The sequence below is a fragment of the Mobula birostris genome, chromosome 26 (genome assembly GCF_030028105.1).
Source record: "Mobula birostris isolate sMobBir1 chromosome 26, sMobBir1.hap1, whole genome shotgun sequence".
NCBI lineage: Eukaryota > Metazoa > Chordata > Chondrichthyes > Myliobatiformes > Myliobatidae > Mobula > Mobula birostris.
In genome coordinates, this window is record NC_092395.1 from 24830707 (window position 1) to 24848542 (window position 17836).

At 50.0% G+C, this 17836-nt stretch overlaps 1 protein-coding gene across 1 annotated transcript; it reads left to right on the plus strand.

Moving 5' to 3' along the window:
- The first annotated feature begins 660 nt into the window (after positions 1-660).
- gdf15 (Growth differentiation factor-15) lies at positions 661-3938 on the plus strand. Its single transcript, XM_072243856.1, has 2 exons — positions 661-968; positions 2834-3938. The coding sequence occupies exons 1-2, from the start codon at positions 668-670 to the stop codon at positions 3652-3654; spliced, it is 1122 nt and encodes a 373-aa protein (XP_072099957.1). The 5' UTR covers positions 661-667; the 3' UTR covers positions 3655-3938.
- Positions 3939-17836: the final 13898 nt, after the last annotated feature.

Sequence of the window (17836 nt, forward strand, 5' to 3'; positions counted from 1 at the left end):
TGTTTCTGTCTGTCTGTCTCTCTTTCTCTCCCCTCCTCTTGTTTCTTTCTTTTTCTCTCTACCTCTTCTCTCTCTCTTTCCTCTTTTCTCTTAATCTCCCTCTTTTTTTCTCTCCCAGCTCTTTCTCCTCTCTCCCTCCTTCCCCCTTCCTGTTCTCCCTCTCTCTCATTTACTGTTTCTGTCTGTCTGTCTCTTCTCTCCTACCGACCCCCCGCCCCCATCTTTCTGCATCTCAGTAAGGAGACTTCCGGATACAGGTACTATAGGAAGGCAAAGTAACTTTAAAAGAAGCGAGGTCAGAGTTGGAAGTCCAAGAAACAATGAAGAGCAGGAGTATCCCGTCCAAAAACGAGTTGCAGACTGACGATTCGCAGGCAGGCTGGGACCCCAGCCGCTCCCATTGGGCAAAGCCGTGCTAGACTCCACCTGCCCTTTCCTAGATTAAAACCTTCCCCTCCCACAGGTATTGAGAGGGCGAAGCTGTCAGTGTCCTAATCTTTTGTTTAAATCGTAATAATGTGGTAAAATGTGACTGATTGGGGAGGGGGATGGGGGTGGGAAATTGTGCCCTGTACTTCCACCCCACTCTGATCACATAAAGCCCTGCCCGAAACATTCGTCTGTGAGAGTGAGAGCCGATAAACTGGAGCCTTGCTCAGGGAGCAGAATGTTTATGCACACCCCGCACACGCTCAGGTATGCTGCTACCTGCCTCCTCTTATTCTCCACCACATGCGTCGACCTGAGACCTCACGAAAGGCACCGAAAATGGTTGCAGCTTGAAGCTGTGAAGAGAGGGATCCTGGATTACCTGGGACTGGAGCAACCCCCCGTGATCAGCAAGAGTGTGAGTAGGGAGGAGGAGGAGAGGATGTACCAGGTCTTCCTGCGGAACAGCAGCAGCAGCAGCGGCCAACTGGGGCGTTCGACCGAACCTGTCACAACACTTCACGTCGTTCCTGTGCTGGGTGAGTACTCCACCTGCCCCCCGCGCACGGACGCGGGACCACTCCCCGAACCCACAGGGAGCGACTTGGCCAGCGACGGCGGGGAGCCACCACACCAGGAGCGAATGAAATGGGGTGAATTTGGAGAGCGGAGAGTGAGCCTGAGGGAGTAACTCAGAATAAGGCGGGGAGACGGGATGTGACAAACTCACAGAGAGGGAGAAAGACTCCGAGAATGAGGGAATAATGCAAAGAAAGCGACAGAGAAACAAATAGAAAATGCTGGAGGAAGTCGGCAGGCCGGGTAGCATCCATGGAGAGGAACAAACAGTCTTGGCCCGAACCATCGAGTCCTGATGGAGGGCCTCGGCCTGACTCGCCGAGTTCCTCCTGCATTTTGTGTATGTCACTCTGAATGTGCAGTATCACTTGTGTAAACAGGTATCTGAATAGTTGAGCGTGTGCGTGTGATGGATGGGCTGAGAGCGAGCGTAAAAGTGAAGGAGAGCTTGGCTCGGAGAGCGAGTGCGGCGGGACTCACCTCTACCGGCTTTGACAGCGTAACTCATGGAGTGAGAGTCAGAGGTTAACTCGGGAAGAGGGTGAAGGAATAACGCAGGGACGGAGAGTGAGAGAATAAGTTCGGCGATTGGGAGTGGGGGAGTAGAAAGTGATCTTTGCAGGCGAACTCAGAGTGAGAGTAGCCGAGAAGGTGAATGTGTGGAGGGCGAGTGTAAAGATGGCAACTCAGAGAGTGAGAGTGAAAGAACAGGTCAGAGGGTCAGGGTAAATGAGTAACTCAGAGAGTGACACCGGCAGGTAACTCAGAGTGACGAGGAGAAACTAAGTTAAAGGATCACAAAGGGAAAGCCTCAGGAGGGTCAGCGGAAGGTGAGAGGGACTAACAGAACAAGACTGAGACGGTAACTGAGAATGTGTGAGGCAGTGAGAGTGAGAGAGCGGCCTGGGGAGCCTGGGTAAAGTAGTAAGCCAGAAGCCGAGGATGAGGGAATAAATGAGGGCGATTCAGAGCGAGTGTGAAGGTAACGTTGAGACTGAGTTGAGTAACCCTGCTCACATCACTGGTGGAGAATGGGGCCTCATTGGGTGCTTGGGACCGAAAGCCCTCTACCTCACGAGGATGTTCTGGGGGGTGGGGGGGCCACAACTCTGAGGAGGTGGGGTTATCAGTCACTCCCCTGGGATGCCTGTGGTGAAGGGGCTGAAGTGATTGATGGCTGTATCACGCTGTCAGCCATTTAGTGCTGCCCCTCGGCGGTGCTGGCTCCATGGTAGAGAACTATCTGCTGGGCTCTGCCCCTGCTGGTCAGTTACACCAGGATGCTGAAGTTGAGCTGCTCCCCTGTGAAGTTTAGACCATAAGACCACAAGACAGAGGAGCAGAATTAGGCCATTCAGCCCATCTGTTCCGCCATTCTATAATGGCTGACCCCGGATCCCACTCAACCCCATAAACCTGCCTTCTCGCCATAACCTTTGATGCCCTGACTGATCAGGAAACGATCAACTTCTGCCATAAACATGCCCACGGACTTGGCCTCCTCCACAGTCTGCGGCAGAGCGTTCCACAAATTCACTACTCCCTGGTTAAAAAAAATCCTCCTTCTCTCTGTTCTGAAAGGTTTCCCCTCAATTCCGAGGCTTTGCCCTCTAGTTCTGGATACCTCCACCACAGGAAACGTCCTCTCCTCATCAACCTTATCTAGATGTTTAACCCTGAATGTCCCAAGCCAGTGGTCTGCCTAAGACTGGTTGTTAACGTAGCCCAGTGAATGATGATAGTGCAATTGCTTGATAAGACTGGATACTTGTGTAATATTATTCATCCCCCCCCTTCCAAACCCCCCCCAACCCCTCCCCCACAGTTGAAGGAACTGGAGAGAGCGGAGTGGCAGCTTCGAAGGAGGGAGACTTTGATCAGAGACTCACTTTCTGCTTCTCCAACAGTTCGGACATTTATCCAGGTCTGAGGGTTGTCCGGGCTGAATTAAAGCTCTTCAAACGTCTCCTCATCAGCAAGTCCCTCAGGAGGTTAAGTTCCAGCTCCAGGAGATGGGTCAAGGTGTACGAGATATTGGAGCCCACCAGGCCAGGTGGAGAATTTACTTATCAGCTGCTGGATTCCAAGGCCCTGGGCCCTTGGCCCATCGCCAACGTCAGCCTCAATGTCCGGCCACTGATTGAGCGCTGGATGGGCAGTGGTCAGCAACAGGTCCGAGTGCAGCTAGAGTTCCAGCCGCCCCATCCTGATAATCAGGTGCTTGATCCGGGCTCCGACACCAGGGATTACCTCAGCTTGGAGATTGAGACCCAGGAGGTGCCGAGTGTCCCAAGGGAGCGGCGCGCTACTAGCTCTGGGGAGGACTGCCGGAGGAGGCAGAAGAATTGCTGCCGCAAACCTCTAAGGGTGTCGTTTAAGGAGATCGGATGGAGTGACTGGATCAGGGCGCCCGAGTCCTATAACATGTACAACTGCGGAGGCACCTGTCCAGCAAACTACAAGCCAGCCAACATGCACGCCATGATTAAATCTGCCATGCACCAGCTGTCTGGAGGAGCCAGTCCCGCACTCTGCTGCATTCCCGCAGCCTACGAACCCATGACCCTGCTGCATTATAGCAGCGAGGGGACACTCACACTCACTGCATTCGAGGGGATGATCGTCACCAATTGTCACTGCTCTTAATCTCCTGCCGGAGTCTACCAGCTTCCCATCTCTCCAACTCACCCTTCAATGTCTGTCAGATCACCGTTAAGTGGCTGTCAAAGTCCCGCTCACTGCCAAGTTCATGACTGGACAGTTCAATATCCAATGTCCAGCTTACTGCCCAGTTCATCACTGGACAGCTCACAGCCCAACGTCCAGCTCGAAAGTTTATCACTGGACAACTCACTGCCCAGTCCATCACTGGACAGTTCAATATCCAGTGCCCAGCGTACTGCCCAGTGCCTAGCTCACTGCTAGACCACCCCTAAAGGCTCACTGTACAAGGTCCAGAATCCATCAGCTCACTGTTAAGCAACCCACATCAAAGTTGCTGGTGAACGCAGCAGGCCAGGCAGCATCTCTAGGAAGAGGTACAGTCGACATTTTGGGCTGAGACCCTTCGTCAGTTAGTCCTGTCGAAGGGTCTCGGCCCGAAACGTTGACTGTACCTCTTCCTAGAGATGCTGCCTGGCCTGCTGTGTTCACCAGCAACTTTGATGCGTGTCGCTTGAATTTCCAGCATCTGCAGAATTCCTTGTGTTTACGTTTTTAAGCTCACTGTTAAGCTGAGTGTCCACTGTCCTTTCAAAGAGATTAAAGGTTAGCTTTATTTGGCACATGTGTATCGAAACACAGTGAAAAGGATCATTTGTGCCAATGACCAATATATCTGAGGATGTGTTAGGGGCAGCCCACAAGGATCGCCCCTTCGTAACATGCCCACAGTGTGCTAACCCTAACCTGTATGTAACATGCCCACAATGTACTAACCCTAACCTGCACGTAACATGCCCACAGCGTGCTAACCGTAACCTGTATGTATTTGGACTGTGGAAGGATATCAGAACACCTGGATGAAACCCACACGGCCACGGGGAGAGCGTGCAAACGCCTTACAGACAGCAGTGGGATTTGAATCCCGATCGATTTTACAGCTGGCACTGTAAAGCATTGTGCCAGCTGTACATTACCACACCACCTAACGTCCAGTGCCCAACTCACTGTCCTGGACCGTCAGCATCCAGTCCCGAACATTCGACTCCGTCTCAGCTAACTAGCTACCTGCTTAAGGAAAAAGGAGGGCAATGTGGGAGGGAAGGATTGGATTGATCTTGGTGGAGGTTACAAGGTCAGCACAAGACCATGGGCCAAAGAGCCTGTACAGTGCTGTACTGGCGGTGGGAGGTGTCTCGAACATGTATCCAGCTCTAATGACCCCATTGGACTAACATATTTAAAGCACACAGCTGATTTTCTCTGAGTCCAAACTGTGGGCAAAGGGACCGATTGGGGTCAGTCATAGACTCATCGAGCCATATAACTAGTGACAGGCCCTTTGGCCCCCACACCCATGCTAACCCTTTTGCCCATCTATACTGTTTTCCTTTGCCCACTTTAGGGCCTTGTCTTTCTATGCCTTCCCCATAGTGGTGTCTTAAATTCTGTAATTGCATCTAATTCCACTACCTCCTTTGGCAATCCCTTCCCGACATCAGCCACCCTATGTGAAATAAAACCTTCTCCCAGATCCCCTTTAAAACTCCTTCCTCCTGTCTCCTCTTGAGTTTGAAACCAAACTTCAGCCATGGGGGCGAATAATGGCGGCCATCCACGCTATCGGCGTCTTTGTTTGCTACGTGTACATTGAAACATGCAGTGAAATGGCTGGCCTGCGTCAGCGACCAATCAGTCCGAGGGTGTGCTTGGGGCTGCCCGAAAGTGTTGCCACACTTCAAAGATCGAAGCCCAGTTAGTGTCAATGTATACTGTGTACAACCTTGAGATCTGTCTCCCTACCATCAGTCAGAAAAAAAGAGACCCAAAAGAACCCAGAGAAAAAGATGTTTCCGGTGCTGACACAGCACGCCCAAAACTTAGTAACCTGTTGCTGGGTGTGAAGACACTTGAGCATCCACGTGGTCACAGGGAGAAGGTACAAACTTTGGGCCAGCGGTGGGAATTGAACCCAAATGAATCTGCAGATGCTGTAAACCATTATGCTAACCACTATGCTACTGTGTCACCCCTCATTAATTTACATACTGCTAATAGGTCACCCCCCACCCCGCACCCCTACCTTTGCTCCAGCCTATCCAATCTCTCCTGATAACTTCACTAAACCCAGTAATATCTCCTTGGGACACTTAAACCGCCCAATAACAACCCATTTGATTGGTCTTTCAATCATCTTATGGCGAGATGATTGGTTGCAAGGTTTTACCACATAACACATAACACCCTGTTTTATTTGATATTTATTTAAGATGATTATTTATTGTTAATCTTTAATTTATTGAGTGTTTTTCTATCTGATCTGTCAGGCATCTAGTGGTGGGAATTTCTGAAATTACACATATTTAGAAAATATTTTTTACATTTATACAAGAAAATATTTAAATAAATTGGAAAATTGTCTCCATGTTGCTCTTTCTTTATCAAACAGAAGGGAAGAGAAGGAGGTGGGTAAAAGAGGAGGCTGTGGTAGGTGGTGAAGAAAGAGGAGGAAGAGGAGAGAGAGAGGGAGAGAGAGAAGTAAAAGGGGAGGGCCAAGAAGCAAGAACAGCAAGGTGAGGAGATGGAGAGAAAGGGAAGAGAGTGGAGAGAGAGTAAGAGATGATGGGAGAGAAGAGAGGAAGTGAGAGGAAAAAGGGAAGGATGGGGCGCTGGATGACAGGCGAGGGAAAAGGGAAAGGCAGAGGAGAAAGGGAAGAAGAGGGATAGACGGGCTAAAGAGAGAAGAGCAAGGATGAGGGGAAGGGCTTATGAAAGGTTTGCTCCAGACCTCAGTCACTCATCGGAAAGCCATGCAACGTGAGTGTGACCGATAGTGCTCGGAGTAAATGGAAGCAACCAGGTGGGGGATGAGGAAACACACAGTGCAATGCAAATCAACGATCACTGCCAGGCAGACAGGCACCTTCCAGTCTCCACCCTGCTAACTGGAGTCACCTACGACCTGTCTCCAACACATCACCTGCAGCCTATTTAAACCCAGCTCTCATCCGTGGTCCTTGTTCACCCATCGAACCGGCCAGCTTCAACCATTTGCTCCTAGCCTTCAATTACCTTATTGCCTTGTGTTAAGTGTCTGTTCTCTCTTGTTTGGTGGCCCCTTGTGGCTTGTTATTTTGCAGTTTATAATTAAATGGATCACTCACCATGAACTTGCCTCCACTGCTCTGCGTTTGCGTCAAGCCTCCTCTACATTTCCTGACCGGATGGGTGAACCCACAACTGGCCCAGCAGAGCATGCTCGCCCAAAGGAAGTCGTCCATCAACACGAGTACACAATCCAGAAGCAACAGGAAGCCAGTCGCCATCTTCTCACCACTCTCGACTGCTCTCTGTCTCATTACAGCAGCTCCACGCCGGTTAACATCCTCCCTCCGAGCCCCAGATCCCGGCGCCTGAACACTTCGCTGCGACGTCCTGTCCCGGCTGTGGCCACCTCTGCATTCTATGGACCAAGACAAGGTTCACTTCGGCATCCCTCTCCCGACTGGACGAGCTCTGACCTGGGCCGCCACTAACTGGGACAATGAGACCGCCGCTGAGGTGTGCCAGGTTTTCGACCATCCAGGAAGCAGGAGGGAGGCAGCGGATCAGAGACTTCGCCTGCGTCAAGGCTCATGCTTGGCGCTGGATCAACACAGTGGAATTCAAGATCCTCCCCCCCCCCCCCCCCACCGCAGCGAGGAGCAGCTGGAATGCAGAAGTGCTGCTGGCTCGTTGTCTTTGTGGCCTCTTGGAATGCCTGAAGGATGAGCCGCTTGCCCGGGAGATGCCCACCATCCTCAGAAGTCCCAACACTCTGGCCCTCCATCTTGACTAGTGTCTTATGGAATCACCCTCTAGATCACCAGCCAGGACCCCAGTTCCATTCCCAGACTAGCAGGGTCCTCATCAGTAATGTCTCCAGAACCCTTAACCCCTCCAAAGAGTGTGGAGAGTCGGTGGAGAAACAACTTGTGCACTGACTGCGGACCAGTCAATCACTCACACATCCAGTGCCCACTGCGTCCAAAAAATGGCACCACCAGCTGGAGGCAGGGGGCCTTCCGTCCGGTAAGCTTCCCCAGCGCTTCATTCCAGCACCATAGCCCAGCTCAGTCTCTCTATTCTCCCCCACGCACACAGGCAGCTCTGTTGGACTCCAGCAGGCAACGTTCTGGACCGGACTCTGTGTGAGCTGCTTCAAATCCCTCTTGAGCCTAACTCTCACCCCTTCCGCATTGACAGCTGTCCCTTGGAGTCCAGGATGGTCAGAGCACACACACGGCCTGTGCTCATTAACATGGAGAGCAGCACGAGTCCATCCAATTCCTCCTTATCCACTCACCCGTCACTCCTCTCTCCTGGATTACCGCTGGCTCTCCACTCACGCCCCTCACTTCACCCGGTCATCCGGTTCACTGCTGAGCTGGGGACCCAGATAACCTCAGTTTACTTCACTCCGCAGATCCGTGGAGATGGAGGAAACCCTCTCCCCTCCTGAGACCCAAGCCACGAATCGCCGAAGAACTACAGCAAGACTTCATTTGACCATTTCAGTTCCCAGCCGGTGCACAATTCACCTGTGTCAAAAAAAAGAAAGGAGGGGGTACTTTCTCCCTGCATTGACTACCATGAATGAAACAAAGTCACCAGTAAGAACAATTACCCTTTCCCCTTGATGGATAACACATTCAAAACACTCCGTGGGGCCCAGATCTTCACCAAACTGGATGTACAGAGTTTCTACAACCTGATTTGCATCCAAGGAAGGCGAGGGGAGGACAGCTTCACCACAACCCCTGGCCACTGAAAGTACTTGGTACAGTAATGCCTCTTGGAGATTCCAATAGTCTAGCCTTTTTCCAAGCCTTCATGCATGAGATTCTCTGAGACATGCTACACACAGGTTTACCTCGACAACATTCTCATCTTCTCCAAGGACCTCAAGACAACAACTGTAGTGTCCATTCAGTCCTTCAGCGTCTCCTCGAAAACCAACAGTACGGAAAGTTACGGAAATGCCAGATCCACACCTTGGACACTTCCTTCCTGGGTTGTGACTTTTCACCCCAAGGCATAACCACGGACCCAGAGAAAGTACGCACCATCATTGAATGGCTCCGGCCGCGCTCCCTCAAACAGCAACAGCACTTCTTGGGCTTTTCCAACATCTACCACCATCTCCATCATTGTCTAAATCGCTGCTCCTCTCACCTACCTCACAGATAATCTTGTCGGCTACCTTGGACCACATTTTCGAGGAGCTCAAGAGCCACTTCCCCACCACTTCCGTTCTCTGCCATCTGAACCCTTCCAGACCTCTTGTGATAGAGGTGGATGCATCTGATGTGGGCACTAGGGCCATCCCCTCCTAGTGAGGACCGGGCAGGAAGGCACACCCTCGTGCCTTCTTCTCTTGCACAAGTTCAACTGTACACAGCGCCATTATGGAGTAGGAGACAGGGAGCTACTCCCCATTAAATGGGCCTTGGGTGGAGACACGGCTGACGGGGCACACCAAGCCTTTCCTGATCTGGACTGACCAGCGGAACCTCATAGCCACACAACAGACCCACCAACTCAACCCGTGCCATGCTCTCTTCTTTGAGCAATTCAACCTCACCTTCTCCTACCGGCCCCGGCTCAGAGAACACTAAGGTGAACGCCCTGTTGCAACAGTTCAACCCAGCTGAAACGGAGGTTGACCCTTAGCCCATCATTCCATTCTCCCAGCTCCTCGTCCTGATAGTTTGGGCTCTTAAGAATCAGATCTGCCAGGCCCGACAGCACGAGCCTGCTCCGGCTAACTCACCTGACAACGATATGTTCGTGCTACTGGCCGTGCACTCTGAGGCCCCACAGTGTGTCCAAGCCTCACCCCTCTCTGACCAGCCAGGCGCACAACAGACCCTAAATTTTCTGCAACACCAGTTCTGGTGGCCCACCATGATCGCAGATGTACATCAGTTCGTCACAGCCTGCCCTCTATGTGCCCAGTCCAATTCCTCCCACCAGCTGCCCTCTGGGCTCCTGTGGACACAAGCAGTCAGTCCCTCGACGCCCGTGGTCCCACATTGCCATGGATTTCATCACGGGTTTGCCACCTTCTGAGGGGGCCACAGTGATTGCGACAGTGGTGGACCATTTCTCCAAGGTGGCCCTCTTCATCGCGCTCCCCAAACTTCCATCAGCCATTGAGACGGTGGGCCCGGTTCTCCAGCATGTTAGTTGGCCTCCAGGGTTTCCCTCAGGTCACTGAGTTGGACTGCCGTCCACAATTCTTCTTCTGCTTCCAGCAAGCCTACTGTGGCCTCCTCCACACCTCTGTGAGTTTGTCCTCTGGCTATCACCTGCAGATGAACAGTCAATCAGAAACAGCCAATCAGTAAGTAGAGAAGTTTCTACGATGTTTCGCCGCCTCTGACTCTTACATGGAAGAAGTGTCTTCTCTGGGTCAAACTGTCCTACAATCTACACATCTCCTCTGCCTTCATGGCCACCAACCCCTGTTGTTCCCTGCAGAGCAGCCAACGATGGACGGTCCACCAAGGCCCTGGTTTGCTGCTGCCAGCATGCTTGGAAGAGGGCACAGAGGCCAGTCCCAACTACTGCTGCCAGACCAACCGCAGTCGGCACCCAGCCAGAGCTCCCTGGCCCGGGGACCGTGTCTGGCTGTCCACTTGAGATCTGCCTCTGCGCACCGACTCCTGCAAGCTCTCGACCCGGTTCGTCAGCCCCTTCAAGATCACCCATCGCATCAATCCAGCCGCTAACCATCTCCATCTGCCGTTGTCCCTCAGGTGTCCTGCTTCAAGCCCATTGTTTATGAAACACTCAGCCCCGCCTGAGCCTGCACCCCCAGAACCTAGGAAGGTGGAAGGTCACACAGTCTGCCTGTTGATGGATTCATGCTGTCATAGACAGGGTGTGCAGTACTGGTGGACTGGGAAGGGATAGCCCAGAGAAGTGGTCTTGGGTCCCACCCAAATTCATCTTAGATTCATTGTCTATCTGTGCCTTCATGATCTTATATACCTCTGCGGGAGCACCTCCAGCCTCCTATGGTCCAGAAGAAGTCTCCCAGCCTTTCCAGAGGACTCAGCAGGTCAGGCAGCATTTTTAGACATGAATTAACAGTTTACTTTTTGGACTGGAAATCAAGGGGGAAGAAGCCATAATGGGAAGGTGTGGGGGTGGTGGGGGGTGGGGAAGGATTACAAGCTGGCAGGTGATAGGTGAAGTTAGGTGGGGGGAGGAAATGATGTAAGAAGCTGGGAGTGGTCTCTGTGGATCTTTGTTCTTGGGGATAAGTTTGCAGAAGACCTCCATTGTGCAGAATTGAAAAGCCCATTCTCTCATGATAGGGATAACATAAGAGGACCATTTGCTGGCTCTGGGCCTGTACTCGCTGAAGTTTGGAATATGAGGGTGGATCTTATTGAAACCTACCAAATACTGAAAGGCCTATATAGAGTGGACATGGAAAGGATGCTTCCAATAGTGGTAGAATCTAGGACCATAGAGCACAGCCTCAGAATACGAGATCAATTTAGAATTTCTTTAGCTAGAGAGTGGTGAATCTGTGGAAGTTATTGCCACAGAGGCCTGTGAAGGCCAAGTTATTGGATATACATATTTAAGGTGGCGGTCGATAGGCTCTAGCTTAGTAAGAATGTCGAAGGTAATGGGGAGAAGGCAGATGAACGGAATTGAGGGGTATAATAAATCAGCCATGATGGAATGGCAGAGCAGAACCGATGGGCTGAATGGTTAATCTGATTTTATGGTGTTATGTCCTTCGGTGAAAGAGCTCCCAATGACTTAGAACTTGGCCTCCACGTGTGGACAAGTGGAGGTATTGTCCACGTTTGGCAGCTCGACTGTGGAGACCGGAATTCTCGCAGTTCTGGAGGGGACCCATGTCGGTTGAATGTTTTTCATTGCTCCTATAAATCACCACTGCTCCAGGAAGGAGGTTATTGGGGTGAGGTGTAGCAATGAGGCAAGAAAGATTGAGAATAGTGTATGGAAGTTAATGCAGCCGTCTCTATTTCTCTTGAAGTGTTGTGCAGTGATGATCTCTGGACTATTGTGCCTCTAGACCAGGGGCTCTTAACCTTTTTATGCCATTGACCTCTTTGGCAGTCCAGTGACTGCTTCTCAGAATAACGTACTTCAATATACAAATTAAAATACACAGGATTACAAAAGAGATCAATTATATTGAAATAGAGTTACCAAAATATATTTAAAAACTCATTTATGATATAGTAATATATGTGCGTCTTTATTAACACATTTAGTAACGTCTATATATTATGGGCAAATTAACATTAATTTTTTGAAGACATATCAATGTGACAGGAAGGCCGCAATCACGTTCGATCTAGCAGCGGGTCTAATAACTGCTGTAAATTCAAAATAGCACCGTAAACGATATTTGTAAGAACTGTAATGTGAGATGAAAATATCCGTGATTTCTACTGGTGACAATACCACTGTGGTTTGTTGCCCACATTCATCATTGAAGGAAATGCTAAATTTTAGTTAGAAGTTAGCAAAGGTAAAGATGTCAATATTTTTTCCCCATCCAAGTTCACAGACCAGAGGTAAAGAACGCCTGCTGTAGACGGTCGGAATTCACACTGTGCTTCGAGGAGTAGTTCTGTGGCCAGTTGGAGGCACCAGCTGAGGAAGACACTGGTGATAATTCTCCTGTAGCAGACAGCAGGCAGAAGCCTCTGTGGTTACCCTCCGAGACTGAGGTACGTCAGTGGGAGCACAGCACAGCGAGGTGCCATTCAGTTATTTGACAACCAGCCAGCTGAGCCTCGATCATTGGTCTGGACAGGAGGCTGCCAGATCATCACCGTGACTGCTGCCCTCTAGCGAGCTCAGCAAAGCTGCATCAACTCCTTCCCAGTCTGAGCTGCAGATTCAGCTCTCACTGATGCACCCACGCAGAATCATGCATAGCCTGCCACATTGCATTTTTTTTTAAGGTGACATTCTAGAGCAGGGGTTTCCAACCTGGGGTCCACAGACCCCACAGCTAATGGTAGGGGTCCATGGCATTAAAAAAATGTTTGGGAACCCCTGTTCTGGAGTCACTTACAGAAGATGTATCTTAATTCCTTGCAAGGTACGAGAAAGAGAGGGTGGCCTCATGGCAGTGTTTAAAATTATAAGAAGTATAGATAAGGTGGAAGGTAACAATCCTTTCCCCAGGGTGGGGGAGTCCAAATCTGGGGAAGGGTGGGAAACAAAGGTTTATGGTGAGAAGGGAAAGATTTAAAAGGGATCTTAAAGGCAACCTTTTCATGCAGAGTTTGGTAAATTTATGGAATGAGCAGCCAAAGTGGTTGAGGCGTGTGCAATAGTATTTTTAAGGAAGAGCTCCGATAGGTACATGGAGGAGTGGAGCTTAGAAGGATATCAGTCAAATGCAGGAAATTGGGACAAGCTGGGGTGGGCGTATTGGACAGCATGGACTGTTTGGGCTGAATGGCCTGTATCTGTGTCATATTGCTCTATACAGCAGATATGAATAACCACCTCTCCCTCACAAAGATACGGGCCTTGCACACAGCACAGCCCTTTACATTCACACACACACACCTACAACACCCACGTGCACACAGACCTCACGCCACAAACACACCCATGCTATTCACGTGTTCACCCTTTCACACACACACACACACACCTTCAGCATGTGCACACACATCATACACACCCATGCTGTTCATATATTCGCAACACACACACACACACACAAATTTACTTACAAGTTCAAGATCAACTTGGTCATCATCTGACTGCACGTATACAACCAAATGAAACAATGGTCCTCCAGACCAGGGTGCACCCACCCATACAACGTATATCACACATAGCATGTAAACCAAAATATTATACAATAAATGTTAATAAAAGATCATTAAAATGCATGTAGTAAAGCACAGCACAGGTAAACAGTAAACAGTAAACAGCTCGCTGACCTAGTGTCGAGACCTCGGTGGTGGCAGGGTATTCATTCGTCTCACAGCCTGGTGAATGAAACTGTTCTCCTGTCTGGCAGTCCTAGTCCTGATGCTCCTGCACCTCCTTCCTGATGGTATTGGGTCAAAGAGATTGTGGGATGGGTGGTAGGGATTCTCAACAATGCTTTAGTCCCTTCATCTGTAACGATCCCGGTAAATGTCACAAAAAGGAGCAAGACCTCGATGATTCTCTTGTCAGTTTTTAGTGTCCTCTGTAGGATCTTGTGGTCTGATGCCTTGCAGCTTCCGTACCACACAGTGATGGGACCAGACAGGACTCTGTCCTGTAGAAAGATGTTAGAATGGGTTCAGGAGACTCGCACGCCTCAGTCTCCTCAGAAAGTGTGGACGCTGCTGTGTCTTCTTGTCTAGTGAGGAGGTGTTGGGGGCCCAGGTAGATCATCCGTTACCTGCACACCAAGTGCTCTTCACTCTCTCCACGTCAGAGTCATTGATGTGCAATGGCCTTCCTGAAGTCCACAATCATCTCTTTTGTCTTCTCCATGTCGAGACTCGGGTTGTTGTTCTCACACCATCTGACAAGCCTTTCTAGCCCCTTTCTGTATGCTGGCTCATCATTGTTGCAGATGAGGCCAACCACTGTCGTATCATCAGCTAACTTGATGCAATTCAAGCCAAGTCTGGAAGTGCAGTTGAGAGTCAGTGGCACGAACAGCAGCGGGCTGAGCATTCAGCCCTGGGGAGACGCCAGTGCTCAGCGTGATGGAGCTTAGGATGTAGTTGCTGACTTGGATTGACGGGAGGGGTCTTTCCGTCAAGAAGTCACAGAGAGGGGAGTTGAGTCCCAGTGAGGACAGTTTACCCACTTACCTCTGAGGGATAATTGTGTCAAACACTGAGCAGAAGTCAATGAGCAACGTCCTGGCATACGAAGCGTCGTTTTCTAGGTGAGACAGGACGGAGTGAAGGGCTCAAGTTACAGTATCATCGGTGGACCCGTCTGAGCGAAAGAAAATGACAGAGCGGGACCGCGAATCTAACTTCGTTCTTACTTTAAGTGAGGCGCGCACATACCACATGGTGGCGTGATGACGTACAAAAACATGTTTAATCCAGCAATATATTTACAATATTACTGAAATACTAAATATGAAAAACTCCTCCCTGTTTAGCCATAAACTCCAACTCAATATAGAATGCATCTCTACTATATACACAGTGTACTATATTATACAACTACGATAAAAAATGTCCACAGCATAGTCAATTTTAAATTGTCCCATGCGGGCCTGAAGACTTAATCGACGTGAAGGATTTCTTATTCTTGTGGGACAACATCTTTCCTGCCAAGGGAGGTCACTCTGCCAGGCAGGTGAGACTTGTGGCTGTGAAACAACCTCAGGTTCTGGGGCCTCCTCTGTGGTGGTTCTAGGAGCTGACTCTGGGACTGCAGGCAGTGGTTCTGACAGCTCTCGACTGTCTACTTTCTACTCCTTTTCTGAGCTTTTCTTACTAGATTTACTTTCATTCTTGCTTGATTCCCGGTCCCAGCTTCTTTCTCTCTCAGTTCCCTTCTCGGTCGCACTCTTGTTCCTTATCCTTGGTTCTCTCCTGATCTCTATCCCAGTCTCGCTTGTGGTCCCAATCCTGGCTCATACTCTTGTTCCGACTCTTTTCTTTCTCATGTTGCTGCTCTCTTTCATTCCTTTCTCTTTTTTGCTCATGTTCTTTCTCTATATTCCTTCTCTCCTGTTCAACTTCTTGTCTTTCTTTTTCTCACCTTCCATCTTCCTCTAGTTTCTTGTGAGTATTTCTTCCATTTCCACAGCACTTATATCATCCTCCTTCTCGCTTCCCTTTCTTCTAGTTTGTGAATCTTGATCTTGTGAAGGTGCGATTAGTTCACTGGAGTATTCTCTAATTAATCCTTCTATTGCTCCTTTTACGATCTGATCTCTCCCCTTTGGTTTCTGCATCCAGAACATCATCTGACGAATCCTGTTTTCGTAGTTGCATTGACTCCTTCCTTTTGGCCTTCCATTCCTCCAGCTGGGCTTTGGTCTTTGCATTTACTTTTACAAGCAACTTTTTGTCTCCCTCTTGAAGTTCATGCAATAGCCTTAATGCAAACAGTGTAGATTCCTGTTCTTTATTCTCAAAAAACTACGTCTGCAACTTTCCTGAAGCTCTTTGAACTCTCTTCCAGCTTAAAACCAAGCCATATTTCACAAGTAAATTCCTGATTAACATATCGGAGACTTACTCAGATACGTTTCCCATAAAAACTGTTTAGTCAGACCACTGCTTTCACCACGTTCACGCTTCCTCTGAACAGCATGGTCCTTCCTTGGTCCAATATGTTTTTCAACCAAAGGGACTGAGTTTGGCACCAATGCCTGTTTGTCCTCTGTTTGGCAATGGTTTGTGGTGTTCGGCATGGAGACAGTTTGGCATCAGCCAGTACCCTTCTTAATTCACCTTCAATTGACTCTGTTGCAGGGGATTGGCATGCAAATAGTGGATAGATTTCCATCCAAGTTGTAGTTGTCATAAGGGAGGGGGGGTGCTGGGAGCAGATCCAAATGCAAGACACAGACACTGAAGTCCTAGGAACAGGACAGAACTAGAGTTAGGGACATGACTGGATGCAGACTAGGAGCTGGGACAAGAACACAGACTTGGGCTAGGACATTGGCTAGGCAAGCAGAACCAGGACAAGGAACTGGGAACTAGCATCCTGGGCTTGGAATCCGAGCCGGAGACTGGACAAGGACCCAGAACCTGGGTCTTGACTCGGGCTTGGACCCCGGAACTAGGCATGGACATGACGTGGCTACAGGACTGGACATGGCTTGGGTACTTCATGGTGAGGACATGATGAGGCTTGGGTTCAGATTCCGAGCCAGGGACTGGACAAGGACCCAGAACCTGGGTCTTGAATTGGGCTCCGACTCCGGAACTAGACGAAGACATGACGTGGTCTTGGGAGACAGGACTAGGCGGGGCTACAGGACAGAACGTCTTGCCCAGGACAAGAGAACTCCAGTACAGGACGAAGGAACTCCAGCACAGGACAAAGGACATGGACAAGACGAGGTACATGGACAGGACAAGAACACGAAGCCTTGATTTGGTACTCAGAAACAGTCAAGCCTTGGACTTGGGACAACAGGAATGCAGAACACAGAGCCTTGGTCTTGGGGAGGACAGGAACACAGAGCCTTGGTTTAGAGCACGGGAACACAGAGCCTCGGACTTGAGAGACAGGAACACAGGGACATGGAACTCAGAGCCAGGACCCCTCTTTGGGAACAGGACTTGGGGCCGGGGCTCTATACAGAATGCTGAACACGACGAGACGGTTCCCAACACTAGGTAGCAGCAAACAGCCGGACCTACCTAGCAAAGACGTGGACACAGAGACAATTCCCAACACTAGGTAGCGGCAAACAGCCGGACCTACCTAGCAAAGGCATGGACGCAGACAGTTCCAACTCAACGATAGACAGCTCCTTATCTTGACACAGCAAGGCTCCGGTCTCGCTCCGGTGGTTGAACTTGACCAGATTGTGGGGCAAGGCTCCAGAAGGAAGGGGAAGGGAATGGAAGGGAACAGTCCAGCCTCAGGGTAACGGCAAAGACAGCCTGGCTTACCCAGCGAAGGCAAGGACAGGAAGGGACAGATCCAACCACAGGGTAATGGCAAAGACAGCTTGACTTACCCCACAGATGCAAGGACGGGATACTGACGAGACAAACCAGCACCAACACTCGAACCCAGGGCCACTTATATTCCCAGCCCCAAGATGAGCATCAGTGGCCCATCATTAAGCCCAACTGAAACAAAGGACAGCCGGAAGACCTAGAGCCCGGAGTCCACGGACCAGACTGTGAACCGGAACGTGGACTTCACGGACCAGACCATGACAGTAGTGGTCTCAGCCACTCACATCCCCACAATGCTGGCCTTCCTGTTTTTACCACATACAAGTCCAATGTGGCTTGTTAGTTGATTTCACTGTTATAAATGTCCCCGGTATGTTCTTGGCTGGATATCTGCAGGCTTCAGTTTAGTATCTTTGAAATACCGTTCAAACTCATTTTGTGGAATGACTGAAGCAGCCAAGCCAGTGTCTGATTCCATTTTATTTTAATTAATTTAC